This window comes from Tachypleus tridentatus, chromosome 7 (assembly GCF_004210375.1).
Source record: "Tachypleus tridentatus isolate NWPU-2018 chromosome 7, ASM421037v1, whole genome shotgun sequence".
In the NCBI taxonomy this organism is placed as follows: domain Eukaryota; kingdom Metazoa; phylum Arthropoda; class Merostomata; order Xiphosura; family Limulidae; genus Tachypleus; species Tachypleus tridentatus.
Genome location: NC_134831.1, coordinates 130857115 through 130876468, shown reverse-complemented (window position 1 = coordinate 130876468; position 19354 = coordinate 130857115). Strand labels below are relative to the sequence as shown.

Genomic DNA, 19354 nt, shown 5'->3' with positions numbered 1-19354 from the left:
TAGTGTTAATACCCATACCAGCCGTTCTGATGTACAGATTGTTATAGTGTTAATACCCATACCAGCCGTTCTGATGTACAGATTGTTATAGTGTTAATATCCATACCAGCCGTCCTGATGTACAGATTATTATAGTGTTAATACCCATACCAGCCGTTCTGATGTACAGATTGTTATAGTGTTAATATCCATACCAGCCGTTCTGGTGTACAGATTGTTATAGTGTTAATACCCATACCAGCCGTTCTGATGTACAGATTGTTATAGTGTTAATACCCATACCAGCCGTTCTGATGTACAGATTGTTATAGTGTTAATACCCATACCAGCCGTTCTGATGTACAGATTGTTATAGTGTTAATACCCATACCAGTCGTTCCGATGTACAGATTGTTATAGTGTTAATACCCATACCAGTCGTTCTGATGTACAGATTGTTATAGTGTTAATACCCATACCAGTCGTTCCGATGTACAGATTGTTATAGTGTTAATACCCATACCAGCGGTTCTGATGTACAGATTGTTATAGTGTTAATACCCATACCAGCCGTCCTGATGTACAGATTGTTATAGTGTTAATACCCATACCAGCCGTTCTGATGTACAGATTGTTATAGTGTTAATACCCATACCAGCCGTTCTGATGTACAGATTGTTATAGTGTTAATACCCATACCAGGCGTCCTGATGTACAGATTGTTATAGTGTTAATATCCATACCAGCCGTTCTGATGTACAGATTGTTATAGTGTTAGTACCCATACCAGGCGTCCTGATGTACAGATTGTTATAGTGTTAATATCCATACCAGCCGTTCTGATGTACAAATTGTTATAGTGTTAATACCCATACCAGCCGTTCTGATGTACAGATTGTTATAGTGTTAATACCCATACCAGCCGTTCTGAGATACAGATTGTTATAGTATTAATACCCATACCAGCCGTTCTGAGACGTATTTTTATTTCAAGTGGGTTTCTCGTCATCAAGACTCTTAATGGTTGTTTCAGAATTTTGCTTACATTCAATCGAAGTGAAATTAATGTACAAAGGTATTTGTATAACATCATATGTATATATATATATTTCCATTACTGTTCAATTAAACAAATGAAGAATTAAAATCAAAATGAAAACAAAAAGCAAAAAGTTGGTTTTACACATAAATTAATTTAAATGAAGTAAAAACAATACCGTTACTAAAATTAAAAGTACAAATAATGGCAAATACGTTTCCCATAAGCTCTTCTGTATTCAGTCAACTGTCACCTTGTTAACATACTTTTCAGGCTTTTAACCCATACAGCCTAAATTGAAAGCTAGCATATTCAAGTTTTTCCAGCCTTTCTAGAGACTCAAAAAAGAAAAAAAAAAGTCATAATTATATATTTTATCAGTTTATACTCCAAAGCATAACATTTGTTTGTAAGTAGCTATTAACGCGCTGTGCTAGGTTTGTCTTTCGAACGTTACGTAATGATATCTTTCTCTTTGTCTCTATATTATTCTCTCTCTGGCTAAGTTATGTACTATGAGAAATTTTTAATTGAACACCATTGCGTAGGAAATAACTAATTAGCACACAAACCATATTAGGTAAAGAGTTGATATTTCCTTTAACAAAAGTTAACAAGGAAAGTGCAGTTCCAAAAACAAAAAAATCACAAAGGTCTTGACGTCATTTCCGCTTTGCCAGAACTTTCATTACGACAATTTTAGACCTTGTGTCAAATGGATAAAAACGTTTTCGTGTGTTTGAGATTCTGCCAAGATAACACGTTATCCTTAAAGAAAGTCAATTTGACATTCATTTTAACTCAATAAAAGTAACATCGACATTGGCTTTTATAACTAAAATATTCTATCTTCTTATTTTTAGTCTCCAGAAGGCACTCGTGGGCTTGTTCCAAAGGCAAGAGCCAATCCTAGTCGTTGGAGAACTTGCTAAACTACACGAAACAATTCGGTAGGAATGACATTTATCACATCTTTTTACCATTTAACTTTTCAGGCCATGAATGAATGACTGAATAAATAATTAGATAATGACATTTGTCGTAAAGTAACAAAAGGATTCTGTTATGTGTTTGGCCAGTTGATTAGTGACAAACCGTAACCTTCACGTGTTACCCCTATGTGTACTTTAAATACAGAGAAGCAGTTTGTATAAAAAAATAAACCGACAAAGTGTCTTTTCCAGAAGAAGGGGGGTCCTCTTTTTTTTTTATCAGCTCCTTTGGCACAATGACAACAATGTCTACAATGAACCTACTTGCCCGAAGGATTAAAGTAAAGTACCTATTGAGTACTTCATTACGAACATTCGCGTACTGTGTAAAATACAAGATTAAAAAAAATAACTATTGTTATAACAGTTTAACAACCCACTTTGGATCCCACCGTCCTCACCACATATAAGATTTAATAATAACGTACAACCGTACAGATCGGAAAACTACAACACTTTTTCAGAAATCTAACCTGATTAGTGTCATTTTTTAAGACCACGCCTAAAAAAGTAAAGTTGGGTAGCAGAGTGATTCCTGACGTAACTTTAAGTATAAATTTTGTAAACGTGAAGGGGTAAACTATTTTTTTTAATTATGCTTTAAACTCCAAAAGCTAGTGATGCATTGAAAAACCAAGAGATGCAACTAACAAGCTTTGATATTAACCAAAAGTGTCTTGAGAAGTGATTTAAGAAATAGATCTAAGAGCCATGTTTAGACGCTTCTGGTTATGAATTACATTCTCATGTTTTATAACCATTCTGTGTTGAAGCATGCTTAAAAGTGTACAATGAAAATATTGATTTTATATCAGACAAACACTTTTCTGGATGGTGTACGTGCCTCTATCTTCTGGAGAGTAATGCAATATTAAATTTAATTATTTCAAGGTGAACTATTTATTATTTGTCTTTGTAAGCTATTTGTAACGTTCACTTTTTGTTATAAACGTTTGGTACTTTTACACTTATAAACACAGTTTTAATAGTCTATCTGAATAACGAATGAGATAACTTGTTTGAGTGCTTCTGACGTAAGAAATTTGACAACCTGCACGAGTTTATACTACGTAAGAAATGTAACAATGTGCTTGAGCTTATATTGCGTAACTAAGAGACGCAACAACCTGCATCAGTTTATACTAAACATGGATAAAATGTGAAAACCTTATTTATGTAAAAACGGATGATTTGGGTTGAGAAAATGTTTATGTAGAGGAGCGAACAACGTTTCGACCTTCTTCGGTCATTGTCAGGTTCACAAAGAAAGAAAGAGGTAACTGACCGATAGCTGACCACATGTTTGAAGGGGGTTGTGTAACTGAGTGTAGGAATGTAGAGGGCGGGCTTAGATGTTTAATTATATTTATTAATATAGGTATAAAGGTGTTCCTTTGTATTGGTTTATTTTGGGCTTAAGTTGTTGTATTAGTAAGGCTTCTTTAATTTTGCGTTTGTTTATGTTTGTTTCTTTATTTAGTATTTGAGTGTTTTCTATGGTTATGTTGTGTTTATCTGATTTGCAGTGTTCGAAAACGTGTGAAGGTGACTTTTTGTGTTCTTTGAATCTGCTTTCCATTTTTCTACTTGTTTCTCCAATATAGAAGTCGTGGCAGTTATCACATTGTATTTTATAAATAATGTTGGTGTGGTGTTTGTCAGTGTAGTTTTTACATAGTATAGACCTCAGTTTTGTGCCTGATTTTTGAATAAATTTGGTATTAACTGGAATGTTATAATTTGTTACTAGTTTTTGCCAAATGTTGGTTATTTTTCTGTTGATGTCGGGAATACATGGAATGCAGCAGTATATGGTTTCGTGATTTTTTGATTCGTGAGATATATTTACTTTTGTTAGTTGATTTTGCTTTCTGTCTAGGTGTGTGCGTATAATGTTTTCTACTGTTTGTGGAGGAAACTTATTAATGTTGATGAAGTATTGTTTTATTTTGTCTAATTCGTGATTAATTTTATCTGGTGAGCATAGTTTTATGGCTGTGTTTATTTGGTTTCTTAGTATGTTGAGTCTTTGTTTTGTTTCATGTGCTGAGTCCCAAGGAATGTATAGTCCAGTATTGGTGATTTTTCGGTGGATTTCTGTTTTAAATTGTGTATTGGTTCTTGTAATTTTGAGGTTAAGAAATGATACTTGATTGCTTCCTTCCTGTTCACATGTGTAGTTAATGTTGGGATGTATAGAGTTAATGTGATTGATAAAATTCAGTGTGTGTTCTGTAGATCTGAAATCCGCAATCGTGTCATCTACATGTACGCACCAGTATAGTGGTGGATGTAATGCTGTGTTAACTGCTTGTATTTCAACTTGTGTCATAAAAATATTGGCTAGAACTGGTAATACTGGGTTGCCCATGCTTAGACCATTTGTTTGTATATAGTTTTGGTTGTTGAACATGAAGTTTGTCTTCCTCGTGGTGAATTCTATGAGGGTTGCTAATTGGTTACTGGGAATGTCTGTAGTTGGGTTAGGGTCTCGGATATAGAGTTCTAAGGCTATCTTGCAGGCTTCAGTGGTTGAAACTTCTGTAAAGAGAGATATAACATCGAAACTGGCCATTAAGGCTTTATGATTAAGTTGATTTAGATTAGACTTGAAATTAAAAGAGTCTTTGATGAATGAGCTGGCTGATGTTACATATTTGGAGAATGCCTATGCTGTGTATTTACCAAGATTGTAATTAAATGATACATATGTGAACATTATTGGTCGTAATGGACAATCTGGTTTATGAGGTTTGGGGATGCCGTACATTTGTGGTCTGCGCGAGTGGGTTTTACGTAGGTAGGAATAAAGTGTTTGTGAAATTATGTTGGCTTTTTTCATTTTTAGTAATATTTTGTTTAGTTGCGTTTCGTGTATCTTTGTTGGATTTGTGTGTATTAGTTTAAATTTGTTTGTGTCTGATAGGATGTTCTTCATGTTTTGGATGTATTCATTCGTGTTCATTATGACTACAGCGTTTCCTTTGTCTGCTTTTAGAATTTTTATGTTTTTGTCTTGTTTTAGGTTTTTAATGGAATTAATGTCTCTTTTTGTAAGATTGTTTTTTAGTTTTCTGTTTTGTGAAATTATGTTGATGGTTTTGTGAGAAAATTCTTTGAGAAAATCGTTTAAGATGTTGTTTTTAGGTGTTTCTGGAAAATATAAATTTTTCCTGGTAAGTTTGGCTGTTGGATATCAATAGATTTGTCGAAGTTGTCTTTTTTCTGTTGTTTTTTTGTGGAAAGTATCACAAGTCTCCTGGCTAGGTCTTCTAAACATGTTTTAATTTCTAAGTTTGGAATGTATCTGGGTGCTATTGCGAAGTTAAGCCCTTTGTTAAGTAGATGTATTTCGTCTGTGTTTAATTGTCGGTCGGATCTGTTAATTATGAGGTTAGTCAACAGTTTGTTGTGTTGGTGTCTTTTCTGTTGTTTGCAGCTTAGTTTTTCTAGTTTTTTGTTGTGGCAGATCTTTTTGTCTTTGTCGTTCTTAGTATTGATTTGGTTTATGTTTCGTTGTATAAGTCTGTAAATCTCTGGTTTAATGAAGCATGCCAGTTGATGGTCTAGGTTCATTTTTTGTTTTTGTAAGTCATGTAGTTCTTTGTATTTCGGATAATGTTTGTGCATTGATTAAAATTTTTGATGGTTTTACCTTTACAAAATTAGGGGTTAGTTTCCTGACATATATTCCCGATATCAATAGAAAAATAACCAACATTTGGAAAAAAACTAGTAACAAAATATGACATTAATACCAAATTTATTCAAAAACCAGGCACAAAACTAAGGTGTATACTGTGTAAAAATTACACTGACAAACACCACACCAACATTATTTATAAAATACAGTGTGACAACTGCCACGACTTCTATATTCTATATTCACACGTTTTCGAACACTGCAAATCAGATAAACACAACAAAACCATGGAAAACACCCAAATACTAAATAAAGAAATAAACGCAAAATTAAAGAAGCCTTACTTATACAACAACTCAAGCCCAAAATAAACCAATACAAAGGAACACCTTTATACTTATATTAATAAATATATTCAAATATCTAAACACGCCATCTACACTCCTACACTCAGTTACACAACCCCTTCAAACATGTGGTCAGCTATCGGCCAGCTACCTCTTTCTTTCTTTGTGAACCTGACGTTGATCGAAGAAGGTCGAAACGTTGTTCGCTCTTCTACATAAAAATTTTCTTTACCCAAACCAGACGTTTTTACATATATTTTTCTCTACAAGTGGGTTTTCTCGTCATCACTGATGAAATCCTTATTGTTTTGTATACGAAAATATGAACTGAGAAAAGCCTACTTGGGTTCACGCTACGGAAGTAAAAATATATCAAATCTGCAAGAGAAAGAGATTTCTGATTTGACTAAACTTGCAAAAAAAAAAAAGAGTAATATAGTGCTTACAAAACAATATAGGTAAACTCGTTCCAAACTCGTCCAGTAAAATACATACACCTATTCTAACAGACGCGCCCCCTATTTCCTCAATATGTCTGTATCGCCAACAAAACGTTCACACACCTTCTACAACATAGCACAAAGTTTCTTTGGTTATTTGTAAATATGAAACGTTATCTCTTTTAATTAATAAAGATCTCAGGCCTAATAGCGTTGCTGTCAATTCTAATATCTTCAAAAGTTAAGGCGCTCGACTCGCAATCTGAGAGTCGCGTGTTTGAATCCCCGTTACAATAAATGTGCTCGCCCTTTTAACAGTGGGGATCTTATAATGTTATAGTCACTTACAATATTCGGTTGTATAAAAGTAGCCCAAGAGTTAGCGTTGGGTGGTGTTGACTACCTCTAGTCTGTCCCTACTAAATTAGGGGTGAGTAAAGCAGGTAGACCTTTCACGAAATTCAAAACAAGCAAGCAAGATCTTGGGCGAGTTCAAACATTTTTCAGAATATCAGTTTCTAAACACTTTTATATCTTTAATTCTGTATTCAAATTCATATCAAATTATGAGCAATGGGGCTGTTGATTGGTCACTAATAATAATGTCGTGAAGTATCATTCCCTTGATCCTGTCCAGACAAACTATCCAGTGCAAAGTTACTTGTTCACAACTACGACACATCAGAAAGAATCGCTACTTATTTTTATCTGTGCTTTTGTATTTATCAACATTGTTTGTTTTTAATTTCGAGCAAAGCTACACAAGGGCTACCTGCGCTCGCCATCCCTGATTTGGTAGCGTAAGACTAGAGAAAAGGCAACTAGTCTTCACCACCCACCGCCAACTCTTAGGCTATTTTATTACCAAGAGGCGTTATAATGTGGTTGTCCGTCACATGGAATCGAACCCGCGCCCTTCACATTACGTGTCGACCGCCTTAACCATCTGGCCATGAAGAGTCACTTTATCATCCCTTAAATACCTCCATGTTGACACAGTTAAACAGAAACAGATAAACAGCTGTCAAATCTCAGTATAATTAGAGAAAGTTGAGCTTTATAGGGGTGTAGCATGTATGAAAGGACAGGTGAAACACCCGCATAATTACTGTCACGCGTATTCTCAAAATTGTATTCAATTGTAAATATCCTAATCGTTTTGGCCAAGCGTGTTAAAGCGTTCGACTCGTAATCCGAGGGTCGGGGGTTCGAATCCCAGTCGCACTAAACATGCTCGCACTTTCAGCCGTGGCGGCGTTATAATGTGACGGTCAATCCCACTATTCGTTGGTAAAAGAGTTGGCGGTGAGTGGTGATGACTAGCTGCCTTCCCTCTAGTCTTACACTGCTAAATTAAGGACGGTTAGCGCAGATAGCCCTCGAGTAGCTTTGCGCGAAATTCAAAAACAAACCTAACCGTTTCAAATACTTGTCCATTAGTTCGGCTTTCAAATCTGTGATATCTGTTTTAATCACCGCAGTTATGTTTATATGAAAGAAAAATTACTATTATAAAACCGTATAAATTTAAGACACTTATTCTATGGTCGTTAATTGTCGAAAGTGTGTGGTTGTATCTAGTTGTGATAAAAAATATTTATCAATAAAGGATGTTATTTTTTCTATGGGTTCAACTGTGATTTAGGGAAAAAAATGTTTATTTACCTATTTTTCGTCTTTTTATTTTCTGTTTATCTAATCTACGTTGATTGGTGTTACTTCAGTTTAACCAGAGTAATTTTTACTCTCATTACAGAACACTTCAGAGCTCAAATGCAGGTCCGTTTATTTACGAGTATTACAAGGTAAGAACCTCTCAGGTCCCTTTAGTTGCAAGTATTAAAATGTATGTATGAGTTTTTCTTTAGTAAAACCACATATGACTATCTGCTGTGTACACTGATGGGAATCGAACCCTCCCGCTTTCAGCGTTATAAATCCAAAGACTTACCGCTGTCCAGCCAGGGAACGTTACGAAGTAATAACCTCTCATCGCTTTCATGTAAAACGGTATTTCGTCTTGTAATAATTTTGAACTATCTTTAATTTGGAATTTAAAAAGCAGCGATACCTTATGTGCACGTGAGCCAGGGGGCCAGATCAAGAGTTCAGGAATATCCGTTCTTAATTTTGAGCAACTGACAAGGCCTTTATTTGATTATTTTTAAAAAAAGAATTGGATATACGGTTACATTTATAACGTATCCACAGCATGTTCAGTGGCATCGAATCTCGAACCCTGGACCCTTTAGACAAAGCCTCAAACCCCGTTCAATTTTTATTTGTAGTAGCAGCAAAGCGAGAAATGGATGAGGAATATAGTAAATGTTTATGGCTCCGAGAAGGAATGATGTGTTTTAGTGGAAAAAAAAAATCCATTTATCTATCTTTTGTTTTTCTGTCTATCTACATAATTGCTGTTTCAATTATCGTAGCTCATTGTTTGCGTACTTATACACAAACACATATTGTCTAATCGAGACTCAATAACCTATGGTAGAAACATATGCTTCGGGTCTCAAGATATACAGCATGTTTATTTATTCAAGGCGTTCGCTGTTTTCACAGTACCTCATGCTTAATATGGTTGATGTACGTCAGTTAAGACTTGTTATAATTTTGGAGCATATTTTTGCTCTTGTACATCTTGCATTCCCGCGAATTTGGAATGAAATATAAGATATTATGTATATATAACCTCAAAGAATAAGTTTTGCAACATTTACAACGAATCAAGTAAAGAAATAATAACCAGGTGCAACGTAATCTTCAGTACTAGAATACACAGACAAATTTAAACTCTGACGCTTTTGTATACTCTACAAATACAGTTCAAATGTGTCTGTTAACTCTTGAATATATACCAATTCCTATATTTGGGTAAATACAATCTGAAACTTAACAATATATATTATTACCTATATCTAGGTAAATACGGACTGAAACTTAACAACATACATCAATACCTATATCTAGTTAAATACAATCTGAAACTTAGCAGTATATATCAATACCTATATCAAGGTAAATACAGCCTGAAACTTAATAATATATATCAATACGTATATCTAGGTAAATTCAATTTTAAGCATTTCGAAACCTGTCTGGTGTTTATAAATTATTGGTTTCACAGACTGGGTTTTATTTGTTTGTACTTTGGGAACTAATACTCAGCCCTTCCACAATCATTGTACCGGGTATTTATGACTCGTAACAAAATGAATTTTAATTATACGGCATAATTCTGTCTATAAAGTCAAATTAGATGTAGCAGTCTGAATTTAATATTTACCATAAATGTATAATTCATATGATATCTTCCGTATGTTTGTGCAAGGTGTAGGTGTGATTTATGGCTAGCAGATACAAACGCACTCTCTTCTGGTTGGCAATGTTTGACACATTGTCGTATGAGCGAAACCGACTAAAAGTATGTAATCCGAAAAAAAGCACCGATAGATTTACATAAAACATCAGCACTGAAAGAAACAAAATAGTCAGCGCGCAACGAAGGGTGTTTGGCAACTATTACGTCATAGTTATAAAACGTCACGGAAACAGCCGAACGACCGAGAGGAACTTCAGTTGGAGGACCCGCATTATTATTATATTTTTTACTCAAAAACTAAAGTGTTTAAAAATATGGCACCCGCATAGGAATATACTTAACCAAAGTACAGTTTCTAAGGCAATTATTAAATTTGTTGAAAATTCACCTTTAACAATTTCTTCCCAAAAGCTGTAAATCTTCAGTGAAATTTTGTTGCTTTTGATGTAACAGATGGCAAAAACTTAAACGTACTCAATAACATATCTCAGTTAAAATAAGTGTTAGTTAAATATTACATAACTAGATTAGATTATCCTTTTATTAAGGCATATTCAGATATATGATATAAACTTTCTAGTGGGTATTTATAGGTAATTAAAGGTAAAAGATCAGTTGGAAGTCTAGCGGTTGTAATTTTTACCTCATAAGGATCTGTTTCTGTATCAGACTCCTTAGAGTAGGGCCATACTGATTCTTGGTATTATTCATAGACTTGTAAAAGCTAGTGTATGTGGGTATTTATCTCTCTTTAGTAAAGGTATTTAAATACTTATTAATGAAGATTACGTAACCTAAGGATTGTTAAAGTGTAGTGCTAATACAACATAGCCCTGTTCCCATTCTAATCAGCTGTAGCAGGTTGTATAAGTGATCTAACGCCGTGGGACACATTTATATAGAGTTTTTTCAATGTACATACATTTTTGCTTGTGAATACTTGACCACCCTAGCTGATCAGATGAACTAATCAATGCTCTTCTTTTGTTCAAATGATGATAAAGCCATCAACCATAGAATTGAAGTCTGTTTTGTGCATTTCAGCATTTATATATAATTTACGCTCAAGAAGTTCGTTTTATACAATAATCTCTATGTGTGTGTGTATTTGTATATACATGAGTGTGTGTATATAGATGCTGAGTTACCATTCACGGTGTCACGTCTGATCATGCTTTACCACAAGATCATGCATCTTGATAATAGCCCAGAGATATGGTTTTCACTTTAAAAGTTCCACTGTAAGGCTATCATGTCCAAAGCACATAACTCTCTCCTCCTGGCTCTCCATAATCCACCTACTCTACGAAAAAGACGATTTCCCAGCGCCAGTTTCAGAAATTATATATTGCACAGAAATCCATAGATGCCGCGTCCTTTAATTTGACGATGTCTTTGTAGGAGATATTAGGTATATTTATTTCATTCGCTATTTGTGATAGAGGGATGTGAGGTAGGAGTGAAAGCCTCGTTTCCAAATGGGCAGTTTTCTTGACTATATTGAGTACTGTTGCTTGAGGTACGTGGATGGTTTTTGTCAGTGGTGGATTCTCACCTCTTACAAGACATTGCATTTTGCTTACCCTGGCCAGGATAGAATTTGTTGTAGGTTTCGTTCTGGATGGTCCTAATACCCCAGAATGATGCATATTACCTTGTTTTTCAATTCAATTAAATACAAGGGATATCTCCGTCTTTAAAATTATAAATCCTCGATTTAAATGTACTAATATTTTGCATCAGAAGATACTGTTATATATTCTTCCTTAAACCAATAAATTTTCGATAGCATCAAACTATTTAAGTCATGCCAAACAACGTTAAAATATAGTTGTAATGTGCCTCCTTGCACAGTAACATTATATCAATTGTAATTGTCACGTGTCATTTTGATTTTCATGTAATTATAGCTTTAATATAATGTATTCAACTCTCTGTGTATATAGAAACCAATCAGAGTTGAGCCCCGACTCATAAGTATGTTCCAATTCTGAAATTCTTTAGTTTCAAGCAATCCAATTGACATCCGTATTACTACAATTAAATCTTAATTTAACGTAATTATAATACAGAAGTGAGAACAGTTTTCAAGTACTAGTTGTATTAGTAGATTTTAAAGGAATAGAATGTTTGGTTTGGTATGGAATTTTTCCATAAAGGTCTATCTGCGTATAGCCTTCGCTAATTTTGAACTAACATCCGCCAGTAACTCTTGAACTACTCGTGTATAACTGAGTAGATTATTTTGGCAATGAGGGAAAGTGTGAATAAATAATTTTTTTTAATTCACAAAAGGCTCACAAACCATGAACCTTTGTATTGCTAATCTGGGAATGATAACTAATGGAACTAATTATGGCTACAATTATCCAGCACAACAAAAATTTTTAGAAAAGGTATAATTTTGCTCTTGAAACTTTTTATGGGTTAATAGAGGAATTTTAGTGTTAACGAAATTAAAAGATTTCATTCAATGATAGTTTGTATATTTATATGATTATCTGAAGAACTGAGTGTTTAGTTATCTATTTTTCTCAATACGAACTATTCTCCAATCTGTCTTCTGGCCAGGTTGATTGAAAAGAAGATTGTAATAAAGAAAGATCACAAAGCACCATTTTTATCCAACAGCAACCCAGTGGCACAGTGGCATGCCTGCTGACTCACACCACTAGAAATAAGGTTTCGATCCCCGTGGTGGAAAGAACACAAATATATCACTGTGAAGCTTTGTTCTTAACTTTAAACAAACAAAATCTTAAACTTAGAAAAAACTAGAGTCGAGATGAGAAGTCTGTTGGTGAAGTCCCTCGGTGGTACAGCGGTAAGTGTTTGGACTTACAACACTAAAGTCACGGGTGTGATTCCCCTGGGTGGATATAATGGATAATCCGATGGGGATCTACTATAAATGAAACACACACATAGATAGTTTGTTGGAAAATTAATGAAGTTTTCCAAAATGATAAGTTGAAGCAACTGATTAATCGAGTAAGAGTACTTATATGAACCGATTCTAACCAAAAACGATCATTTTATTTTACAAGCATATTTTTTTTATTAATAATACTTTCAAACTTACACGATTTTATAAAAAAAAATTCATCTGAAAATAAGCTATCTCTCTAATATTCCTTCACTATTTACCAAAAACATTCAATATAGAGAAAGTGAGATGTAAGGAGATGTTGTTGTGCTCAATAAAGCAGATGACAAGATGTACCAACTATGTTACATTCAGTGAAAATGATGACAAGATGTACCAAATATGTTACATTCAGTGAAGATGATGACAAGATGTACCAAATATGTTACATTCAGTGAAAATGATGACAAGATGTACCAAATATGTTACATTCAGTGAAAATGATGACAAGATGTACCAACTATGTTATCATTCAGTTAAAATAATGACAAGATGTACCAAATATGTTACATTCAGTGAAAATGATGACAAGATGTACCAAATATGTTACATTCAGTGAAAATGATGACAAGATGTACCAAATATGTTAAATTCAGTGAAAATGATGACAAGATGTACCAAATATGTTACATTCAGTGAAAATGATGACAAGATGTACCAAATATGTTACATTCAGTGAAAATGATGACAAGATGTACCAAATATGTTACATTCAGTGAAAATGGTGACAAGATGTACCAAATATGTTACATTCAGCGAAAATGATGACAAGATGTACCAACTATGTTATCATTCAGTGAAAATGATGACAAGATGTACCAAATATGTTACATTCAGCGAAAATGATGACAAGATGTACCAAATATGTTATCATTCAGTTAAAATAATGACAAGATGTACCAAATATGTTACATTCAGTGAAAATGATGACAAGATGTACCAAATATGTTACATTCAGTGAAAATGATGACAAGATGTACCAACTATGTTATCATTCAGTTAAAATGATGACAAGATGTACCAAATATGTTACATTCAGTGAAAATGATGACAAGATGTACCAAATATGTTACATTCAGTGAAAATGATGACAAGATGTACCAAATATGTTACATTCAGTGAAAATGATGACAAGATGTACCAAATATGTTACATTCAGGGAAAATGATGACAAGATGTACCAAATATGTTACATTCAGTGAAAATGATGACAAGATGTACCAAATATGTTACATTCAGCGAAAATGATGACAAGATGTACCAAATATGTTATCATTCAGTTAAAATAATGACAAGATGTACCAAATATGTTACATTCAGCGAAAATGATGACAAGATGTACCAAATATGTTACATTCAGCGAAAATGATGACAAGATGTACCAAATATGTTACATTCAGCGAAAATGATGTCAAGATGTACCATATATGTTACATTCAGTGAAAATGATGACAAGATGTACCAAATATGTTACATTCAGTGAAAATGATGACAAGATGTACCAAATATGTTACATTCAGCGAAAATGATGACAAGATGTACCAAATATGTTACATTCAGGGAAAATGATGACAAGATGTACCAAATATGTTACATTCAGCGAAAATGATGACAAGATGTACCAAATATGTTACATTCAGTGAAAATGATGACAAGATGTACCAAATATGTTACATTCAGCGAAAATGATGACAAGATGTACCAAATATGTTACATTCAGCGAAAATGATGACAAGATGTACCAAATATGTTACATTCAGTGAAAATGATGACAAGATGTACCAAATATGTTACATTCAGTGAAAATGATGACAAGATGTACCAAATATGTTACATTCAGTGAAAATGATGACAAGATGTACCAAATATGTTACATTCAGTGAAAATGATGACAAGATGTACCAAATATGTTACATTCAGTGAAAATGATGACAAGATGTACCAAATATGTTACATTCAGTGAAAATGATGACAAGATGTACCAAATATCTTACATTCAGTGAAAATGATGACAAGATGTACCAAATATGTTACATTCAGTGAAAATGATGACAAGATGTACCAAATATGTTACATTCAGTGAAAATGATGACAAGATGTACCAAATATGTTACATTCAGTGAAAATGATGACAAGATGTACCAAATATGTTACATTCAGTGAAAATGATGACAAGATGTACCAAATATGTTACATTCAGTGAAAATGATGACAAGATGTACCAAATATGTTACATTCAGTGAAAATGATGACAAGATGTACCAAATATGTTACATTCAGTGAAAATGATGACAAGATGTACCAAATATGTTACATTCAGTGGAAATGATGACAAGATGTACCAAATATGTTACATTCAGTGAAAATGATGACAAGATGTACCAAATATGTTACATTCAGTGAAAATGATGACAAGATGTACCAAATATGTTACATTCAGTGAAAATGATGACAAGATGTACCAAATATGTTACATTCAGTGAAAATGATGACAAGATGTACCAAATATGTTACATTCAGTGAAAATGATGACAAGATGTACCAAATATGTTACATTCAGTGAAAATGATGACAAGATGTACCAAATATGTTACATTCAGTGAAAATGATGACAAGATGTACCAAATATGTTACATTCAGTGAAAATGATGACAAGATGTACCAAATATGTTACATTCAGTGAAAATGATGACAAGATGTACCAAATATGTTACATTCAGTGAAAATGATGACAAGATGTACCAAATATGTTACATTCAGTGAAAATGATGACAAGATGTACCAAATATGTTACATTCAGTGAAAATGATGACAAGATGTACCAAATATGTTACATTCAGTGAAAATGATGACAAGATGTACCAAATATGTTACATTCAGTGAAAATGATGACAAGATGTACCAAATATGTTATCATTCAGTGAAAATGATGACAAGATGTACCAAATATGTTACATTCAGTGAAAATGATGACAAGATGTTTCAAATATGTTATCATTCAGTTAAAATGATGACAAGATGTAAAAAAGATGTTACATTATATAAAAATGATGAGAGAGATAACAAAGATGTTGGACACACTGTAAATGTAACCAACCTTTCTTCGAGTGTTTTCTTGTGTCCTAATTTACTACAAATCAAATATAAAACGTTTGTAAAGTTTAAAATTATTTATTCAGTAGAAAAGTTTAAAATGATAATTTTGACATTGTATATGTACTTTAATCGTGACATCTAGTTTTATAAGTTAATTGGTTTGTTTGATAATGAGATAAAAACAAATATTTTTATTATTGAATGGTTATTCTTGCATTTAATGTTATATTTAACAAACGTGGCTGTTGTGAATATGTTATAATTAAGTTGATACATGCATATAATAATGTGTTTGTTGTTGATATCAGTTTCATTTACAAGAAATCCAGTTACTTAGTTGCAATGTGCATTAATTAATGTGGCCTCACTCTTTTTATAAATATATCGCTTGAAGTAATAAGTCGTAATTTAACACTACTGGTCCTATTTCCAAACCTCCTTGACTTTAATTTCAGAACATGAAGTTTTTATACATGAAACAATGAAACATCATATTAAGTTTAATTTAGACTCATTTTAATTTTAAAACATGTTTTAATGTTAAAATTTTAAAATTATATCAATTTTTTTCTTTTTTTTTCACACGTCCTTGTAGCAACAAATTTTAACCAAAGGAATGATAATCGTGAGAGAACAAATTCGACAAGCTCAAGGTAAGAACAGTTCGTGTGTATGTGCTAGGAATGTGAACCAGGGGAAGCGGTCTTAAAAAGTTTAGTTTGGTTTGTTTTGAATCTCGCGCAAAGCTACACGAGGGCTATCTGCGTTAGCTGTCCCTAATTTAGCAATGTAAGACTAGAGGGAAGGCAGGTAGTCATCACTACCCACCGCCAACTCTTGGGTTACTCTTTTACCAACGAATAGTGGAATTGACCGTCATATCATAACGCTCTCATGGCTGAAAGGGCGAGCATGTTTAGTGTGACGGAGATTCGAACCCGCGACCCTCAGTCGAAAGCCTTAACCCACCTGGCCATGCCAGGCCGAACTGGAAGGAAAAAAAAAACGAAATTTGTTTGTGGGGGGGGATATTTATTAAAGGTTATATGAATAAGGTTCTGTAAAGTTCATGTTTTTATTATGTACTCTATTTGCGTATTTCTATTATAACGATCCCAAAGCTGAAACATCTTAAAGGGATTGTATTTAAGTATACTTAATGTATTTATTCTGTCCAGTGGTACATATTTTAATCCTCTTAGGTGAGAAAGAAACTGAGGATTAAACTATATTCAGTAGGTGGCGCTATATCTTGAAATGAAAGTATTGCCTATAAAATAAACTGAGGGCAATTTTAACATAAGAACTGTTACTACTCTGAGCAAGAATGTAAGTTGTGATAAACATAGACGTTGTAAAACAGACTGGCAAACTTATATAAAACAAATTATTTATTTTTATCATTAGATATGGTACTTATGTTAGCTGGGAGTGTGTGATAACAAAACTTAAAAAAAATAAACACTTTTTTGTATTAAAACTATCGATAGCACAAACTTGGGGTTAGTTTTGATAGAAAGATGTCAAAATATCCATGAGTTTTAATAGAAGAATATCATGATAATAATATCATGATAAATATCATGACTTCATAAACGGTGAAAATTTACCTATTCAGTCTTTCTCTCAATATCTGGGATATTATTCTAGCATAGAATGAATTAAGAAACTATATACTTTCGATGTCAAAAAATAAAAACAAGCAAATACCAGTATCTTTACTTGTAGGCTACGGAAGAGCTGCTGAAAATAGTTTAGAATCCAATCTTTGAACAAGCTCGCCCTTTAGATAATGAAAAAGCGTTATTATGTGACGGTCAACCCCAATAGTTCTTGGTAAAGAATAGTCAAACAGTTGATGATTGGTGATATTGACTTACTGTCTTCCCTCTTGTCCATCACTTCAAAATTTAGGGACACGTATAGAAGATAGACCTGGATTAGTTTTGTGCGAAATTTAAAAAAACTAAACCAAGTTTAAAAAATAAACAAACTGTAAAAAGTTTTCTTTAAGAAATTTTTAAGCTTTCAGTAACATATTAGTATCGTGTTATTCAGAAAATAGCATTTAAGCTTTCTATAAGCTCTTTTGTTTGGTTATTCTAAAACACCTGAAATATGAATAGTTCTTAATGTTACATTATAACTTTCTCGTAATTATTTACTGAAACATTTAGAAGCTACTTTAAAATGTTGTTTTTGAATAATTTCACGAGTGTTGTTTACTAATTTTTATTTGTTACTTTTATCATAATGTTATCCTAAATAACTTTTCTTTAAATTTTGTATTCAGTGTTAAAAACTATATTATTTCAAAATCAAAAACAGATTGAAAAAAAAAGGTTTATTCCAATTTCTTTAGGGTTATTGTATTGCTAGTTTAAATCAAATAAAACAAACCAGGACTTGGAGCTACTATACAAAATGTTACTTAGTTTTAAAAGTATTTTTCATATGGCTCTCATCTAAGCTATGATATGTATCTTTGTTGTTTTTTTAGCATTCTGTAAACCTTTGCAAAAATTACTGATTTTAGTAAAATAATAAAAACCAGTTCAGGAGTGTATCTCATTTTTATGTATTTATACCCGATAGGTAAAAGTTTACTGAAACGTTTAGAGGAAACTTGGGAGAACCTTTTTGTGAATGTCTTACCTTTGCTGGAAGCAGTTTTGTTTCTTGTCAAGGTTTGTGTGCAAGTATCATTTTATCACCTTGTACAAATGAGTTTATAAAACACGAATAAATCTAACAATGAAAATGATACATTTATGAACCTTTCCGTATTAGGAAATTCATCTATAACTCGAAGCTCAGAAAGGTGAAATCGTAAGAGTTCTGACACTTGATATATAAATGCGTATTATCAAAGGATGTGTACATAAACTTTGTAGTAGACAGTACAAAATAAATACAATAACATTTACTATAAACAGAAAGGCTAAAACCTATGAAAACAATATGTTAACACCATAAAACGAAAGAAGCGATTGAAAGCCAGATTTAAAGTGTATTAGCTAAATCATAGACATAAATTACCTTTCGTAAACTATATTATAGTCCTAAAAGTACTGACACAATACACCAAAGCTTGTAATGGATGTGCCTCCACTAAATGTTGTGTAGTGTTTAAAAATGTCAGCGGTTTCACAGTCAATCAGTTGAATTTAAGAAATAACAAGAAAACAGCTCCATACAAGAACTAATAATAACATAACATTGACAGTTTCAGTGTTAGGAACGTCTTATTCCGTCTATACATATATCCACATTCACTGTGATGAAGAAATGGAAGATAATTGGACGTTTCATTGTGGAATATCATCCAGATCATCAACATTTGACTAATCCTTGATGTTAACAATCTTATCATCCAGATCATCAACATTTCACTAATCCTTGATGTTAACAATCTTATCATCCAGATTATCCACATTTGATTAATCCTTGATGTTAACAATCTTATCATCCAGATCATCAACATTTGACTAATCCTTGATGTTAACAATCTTATCATCCAGATTATCCACATTTGACTAATTCTTGATGTTAACAATCTTATCA

The 19354-nt window shown here is 32.9% G+C and overlaps 1 protein-coding gene across 1 annotated transcript in view; it reads left to right on the top strand.

The window, feature by feature from the left end:
• Nucleotides 1-19354, top strand: part of LOC143256606 (proline-rich protein 5-like) — a 38379-nt gene that overhangs the window by 5928 nt on the left and 13097 nt on the right. The window contains exons 2-5 of the mRNA XM_076514026.1: nt 1882-1968; nt 8197-8245; nt 16386-16443; nt 18386-18477. Of these exons, the coding sequence (XP_076370141.1) occupies nt 1882-1968; nt 8197-8245; nt 16386-16443; nt 18386-18477 (286 nt within the window). The remainder of the gene's footprint in view (nt 1-1881; nt 1969-8196; nt 8246-16385; nt 16444-18385; nt 18478-19354) is intronic.